A 6,000-nucleotide genomic window follows, 5' to 3' on the forward strand; every position below is an offset into this window, starting at 1 on the left:
GGTCTTTTGTTTTCCACTGCATGGGACAGGCTGGCTGACCTGCAGGCTTCTGGGGATTTTCTTGTCTTCAGTTCCCATCTCTTTATAGATGGCCTGAGATTACAGATCCCTCTGGCTTTATGAAATCCCGGGAGCCAGGTTCAAGCCCTCATACTCGGGTGGCAAGCACCTTACCCACTGAGTCTTCTCCCCGGCTCCTTAGGTTGGCTAGTTCTTCACCTCAGGTGCTTGCAATGTGCAGGTGTCATGATAACAATCTCAGGAGCTATTTAATTCATGTTGAAATTCAAATTCAGCAGGATGCTTGGTGCTAAAGATACTGATCTCGGGTATTCGAGGTGTTGTGGTACATTGTGGATAAAAGGCTCAGGGGATAATGGCATTGTGAATGGCATTATTGTTTCTGCCTTTTCTCCCTTGGCACTGTTTCCAATAGCTCCTTCAGTACAAGATTTAAGTCAACTTTCCTGATTATGGACTTAGGTAATTACTAACAACGAAACACAATACTCAAGAACCAGCAAGCTGGCTCAGCAGATAAAAGAGCATGCCAGCAAGCCTGATGACCTGAGTTTGATCCCTGGGACTCATGTAGTGGGAGGAGGAGCCAGCTCCTTCTCCGGGACCTCTCTGTACATGTGGATGCACACACAGTAAATCAAATGAAGCAGTGAAAAATGTCACTTGGAGTTTGAAAATTCTGCTTCTCCGCCATAAAGTAAAGATGAATCCAAACACTCCCTTACCAACCTCAAATGAATCAAGAATGGGACATAACCAGACATTTGCCTCTACCACTTGAGTTTCTTTCTTTCTTTCATGGAGATCAAAACAGATAAAACTATTCATGCTGTTTCTCTTTGTAGAATTTTCTATCCTTTTGGAATACCACGAGATTCTGTCTGTGTCTCAGTGGAAATGTAGGTGTCTGGTCATCGATGTTATAAAAAATTATTCTGCTTATTCTCTTAAGTTTTCACTTCTTCATTTTGGAGGGCCCAGATCACCCCTGTATGACGAGACCAAGGGACTTTTAGACTGTTATTTGTGAATATTTGAATATTTGACCCTCTGTTTTAGAGCCTGAGCCTTTCAGAATGAAAACGGGGAGGAGAGAATGGGGGAGTGGGGAAGTGGGAAGCAGGGAGCAAGAGGAGAGGAGGGAGGGGAAACTGCAGTTGGTATACAAAACAGATGACAGAAATGTTATTTAAATAAACAAAGAATAATACTGATGTGTGAATGGTTTCTGCCTAAGACGACATGATCCTGGTTCCAGGTGTTCTCCAACTTTCTTTGTCATCATTACACTGATGTTCTAAGCCAGTCTGATCTAATTCACTCTTATTTCTGAATGATAAAGTATGGGAAGTCAATGCCCCAATCAAATGAATGCCCCATCCCTGCCTAGGGCATCCACGCTTCTGTGCCTCAACCAGGCAACAAGTAAACCTCAAGGACTTCCTCTCATCCCCGACTTTCGTGCCTTAATCAAGTAATAAGGTCTTTCTTGAGTTTTCTAAATACCAATCTACATCCTTTTGATGCTTCTGAGTTCGAGTCCTTCTAAGAAAAAGATGCCTCAACTCTTAACCTTTTTAATCCAGGCTATATATTAGGATTTGGGATGTTTACAAAGTTGTAAGCTTATTGAGCACAAATATATTGGTTATGCCTGGAGGTGGAACTGTGTTCATACAGAAGAAGGATCTTGCCATTCTTCATAGGAATGCACTATGGGTCTGATAAACTGTGTTCCCTGGGAATATGTTGGCTCCAAGGTGGTGTTTTCTAATTGTGATGAAGTGGTATTAGAGGAAGCCTCACTCCTTTACTTTCTATAAATTGAGGTAAAACTCATATACCATGAACGAACTGTCTTAAAGTGTATACTAAAGTGACATTCAGTGCATTTTGTATATGTGTGTGTGTGTGTGTGTTGTGTGGTCCACGCACACAGGAGTGTGTGAATGCACACTATTAGGTATGTGTATATGGAGAAGGCCAGAGGAGGATACGAGGAATCTTCCTCTATTGCTCTCATCATTATTGTTGGTGGTGGTGGTGATGTGTGTTTGTGAGTGTATGCACATGCCATGCGGTGCATGCAGCAGTAGGAGAACAGTTTTGTGGAGACTGTTCTTTTCTTCCTTCTTAATGTGGGTTCTGGGGATAATGGGTAGCTAAGATTTTGTGACACCAAACCATCCTGATAGTTCCTCAACTTTATTGTCTGAGATAAGATCTCTCAGTGACACCAAAGCTCTCTATGTTGATTAGGTTGGATTACCAAAGTGCTCCTGGGATCTGTCTGTCTCAACTCCCCACTGGGGTTACCAGCATGCGTGGCCAAGCCTGGCTTTTCATGTGGGCGCTGGGGATTTGCACTCAAGTCCTCTTCCTTTCACAGCAAACATTCTTACCCACTGTGCCATCTTCTCAACCTCATGATACATTTCAGACCTCTGATGTCAAATCTTTTTAATCACCTCAGCAGAATACCCTATAACCTTTCAACAATCACTTGCTCAACACTGCTAATCGTGACCTGTAGTTCCGCACATGGCTTCCATGGCGGAAGATTGCATCCCATGGAATGCAAGCTCCATTGTACATTGTGTCTCACACTTGCTTTGCTGCAGATCACCCTTTGGAGATCAGAAGAAGAATGGCGAGAAGACGTGGCCAACACTACGCTCTGTATTCTGCTTCATAGCACTTGAGGGGATGGTATGGGTAAAAAACAACAGGCTGGTAGATTGATATTCTCCTTCATCATTTTGCAAGGTACATGCGGAAGATCCCTAGTTACAAGACATTACCAAGGAAGATAATAACAACAAACATCCCAGCTTTCTCAGTTTGGGCATGATGGATTGTAGGAGAGACCCAGCCAATCACCTTACTTGTAGGGCGGGGTCCCCCGAGGATATTTTTTACTTATAAAGATTGCAGGCACGCTCCCGGCAGCCCCTTCTGCTTTCCTGTTCTCCACGGGAACCTCTGGTTCTGTAAGTCTATTTCCCAATTAAAGCTGTATATATTTATGACAATTTCTGTCTGCATTCATTTACGCCGTTACAATGGATAGAGACAGTCTTACTGCAGCATACCATGGCCTCATTAATGTTCTAAGACAATTTATAAAATCTTCACAATGATGGCTGTCCTGGTTTGATTTGCTGCTGCCATGATAAGACTACTCTGTCTGTAGTAGGAGGCATGTTGGGCACCATTTGTTGTGAGGAGGTTGTTTGTTCATTTCCCCGCCACCGAGAACCAAAATAGTCACTCAGAAACTATACTATTTAAATCACTGCTTGGTCAATCACTTAAGCGTATTGCTAGCTAGCTCTTACATCTAGAATTAACCCATTTCCTTAATTTTATATTTTACCCTGAGGCTCTTGGTCTACCAGCAAGGTTCCAAATGGCAACTCGTGTCTTTCCCCTCTGGCGGCTATATGGCGTCTCATGACTCTGCCTTCTTTCTCCCAGCATTTAGTTTAGTTTTCCCAGCCTAGCTCTATTCTACCCTATCACAGGCCAAAACAGTTTCTTTATTCATTAACCAATAAAAGCAACACATATACATGTATATCCCACACTACTCTGACCAAAAGCAACTGAAGGAAGGGAAGCATTCATTTCTGTTTGTACTTCCGAGTCACAGTCTATCGCTGAGGGGAGTCAGGGCAGAAACTGAGGCAGAAGCCACACAGGAACAACCTAAGTTGCTTACTGGCTTGCTTATTAGCTTAGGCTTAGTTAGTTTTATTTTATTTTGGTTCTGGGTTGTCTTTTTTTTATTTAATTCTTTTTAGTTTTTGAAATTTTCATATATGAATATTGGAATATTGTATTAATATCATTTTGACCCATCCTCCTCTGCCCTCCAACTCCTCTCCTACCCCTACTCCCTCTCAAATTCATAACCTCTTCTTTTAAAAGATAATGTATCTCTTATTGAGTTGAGTCTCTAGTGCTGCTGATACGTGCTTGTGTTTAGGGCTGACTGCTTGGGACGAAATGACTTATCAGGGAGCTGCCCCGGAAGAAAATTGATTCTCTCTTTCAGGAGTCATTGCTTGCCTAGAGCTCTTCCTTTAGGGGTAGAATATTGAGAATGTATTCCTATCTAGAATTAACATCCAGAATACACAGTGAACTAAAAAAGCAAAGAACCAAGAAAACAAATAACCTAATTTAAAAAATGGACTATAGATATGAACAGACAGTTCTCAAAAGTGAGTTTAAATTGGCTAAGAAATATCTTTAAAAGCAATGACATCTGTAGCAATCAGAGAAATGCAAATTAAAGCTACTTTGATATTTCTTTTCTCCCCACTCAGAATGGCTAAGATCAAGAAAATAACTGACCAGTGATGGTGAAGATGAAGGGAAAAGGGAGCCTTCTTACATTTTTTTGTGGGATTGCAGCCTGGTTCAGATTGCTCTCTTACACAGCCCAGGACCACCTGCCCAGGGCCGACACTGTGCACAGTGGGCCGAATCCTGCTACATCAACTAGCAATCAAGAGTATTCCTTACAGGCAGACCCACAGGACAGTCTGATCAAGGCATATCTTCATTTGAGATTCCCTCTTTCCGGGTGATTCTAGAGTGTGTGAGGTTGACAATGCAAATGATCACAACAACAATAAAGTATATAATAGTATTGGGTCATTGTATGCAACCTTTTCAGCTGTCTGAGGATACTGCTAGTATGTCACCAGTTTGTTAGATGACCTACACATCTCTCCCTGAAAGGCATCTAACTCAGTCTTCAGATGAGAAATAGTTGCTCAGGCAAGCGAAGTGACTTACTCAAGGAGTCATGGATCATGGCTTGCAAGCTATGACTAGAAACATTTAGTGCTATTATTTTGCCATCTTGAGTTGATGGTCTTTCATTTTTCATTACACCTTAGCAACCCTTTGATGTCTGAAAGAATCACATGGAGGCTCAGTTTTGAGTAACTGGAAGGGTTTGCGAACGCCTCCGACTCCTACATGATACAAACTTCCTCTCTGTAAAATTGACCTTTTGCAACACCAAGACCACTTTGTTCAAGTGAGCGTTATAACTGTTGTGGTGTTTTTTTCAATGATGTACTTCAGTTGCAGAAATAATGGGTCATTTAGAAAGAAACAAAGAAAAAGGATTATTAAAAGAACAAGCATAGATAAAGAAAAAGTTCCAATGCCCAGTGTTATTAATGAATTCCAAAGGAAAGAAAGTATCAACAATCACTTTTTGCCATTGAAGAGATCAAATACATTTTATTAAATACAAGTCCCGATAAGCCACTGAAATATTTCTGGTAATACTTATAGTTACGTATTCTATGCCCCTCTTCACATTGCAGGGCTTTTGCCAGCGTTCAAGCCAACAAAGATATTGGCTCTTCCACCGCAAATGAATTTACCTCCTGGGAAATTATGTGGCTGTGATAATAGCTGAGTTATCAATTCTGAAATTCAGAATGTTTCTAGGGCTCTTGTTGGTTCATTTTGAAGCGTTGTCCTCTCAAGATTCTTGTCAGAAGGTTTTCAACAGGTGGGCTCAGAGCAGCTGGGGGGGCAGCAGTGGCAGCAGCAGGCTGGGCGGCAGCAGGACTGTCCACAGTAGGATGGGCGGCAGCAGGAGGCCTGGGCATGGTGCAGCTGGCAGCAGGTTGGGGGTGTGCTGCTCACCACACAGCAGGGGGGCAGGCAGGTGCCTTCCACGCGGCAGTCTGGGCGGCACCATCTGACGCGGCAGCTCACGCCTCCACTGCCACCTTCCTGGCCACTGCCAGTTCCACAGCAGCTTGGTTGGCAGCAGCTGGGTGGGCAGCAGCTGGGCTGACAACAGCTGGGCTGGCAGCAGCTGGACTGGGAGCAGCTGGGCTGGCAGCAGCTGGGCTGACAACAGCTGGGCTGGCAGCAGCTAGAGCCACAGGTGCCACCGGTGGAGCATGTGGGAAAGCCACAGAAGCTAGTAGCGCAGCAGGCCAT

General features: G+C 43.4%; 1 protein-coding gene across 1 annotated transcript; it reads right to left on the reverse strand.

Annotated features, from left to right (window-relative positions):
• Window positions 1-5,553: 5,553 nt before the first annotated feature.
• LOC121442496 (keratin-associated protein 9-3-like) lies at window positions 5,554-6,000 on the reverse strand. Its single transcript, XM_041644091.1, has one exon. It carries the CDS (start codon window positions 5,998-6,000, stop codon window positions 5,554-5,556), a length of 447 nt encoding a protein of 148 aa, XP_041500025.1.

Source organism: Microtus oregoni, unplaced genomic scaffold, assembly GCF_018167655.1.
Source record: "Microtus oregoni isolate MIOR12 unplaced genomic scaffold, Mior012 000091F_ref0000469, whole genome shotgun sequence".
Lineage (NCBI taxonomy): Eukaryota > Metazoa > Chordata > Mammalia > Rodentia > Cricetidae > Microtus > Microtus oregoni.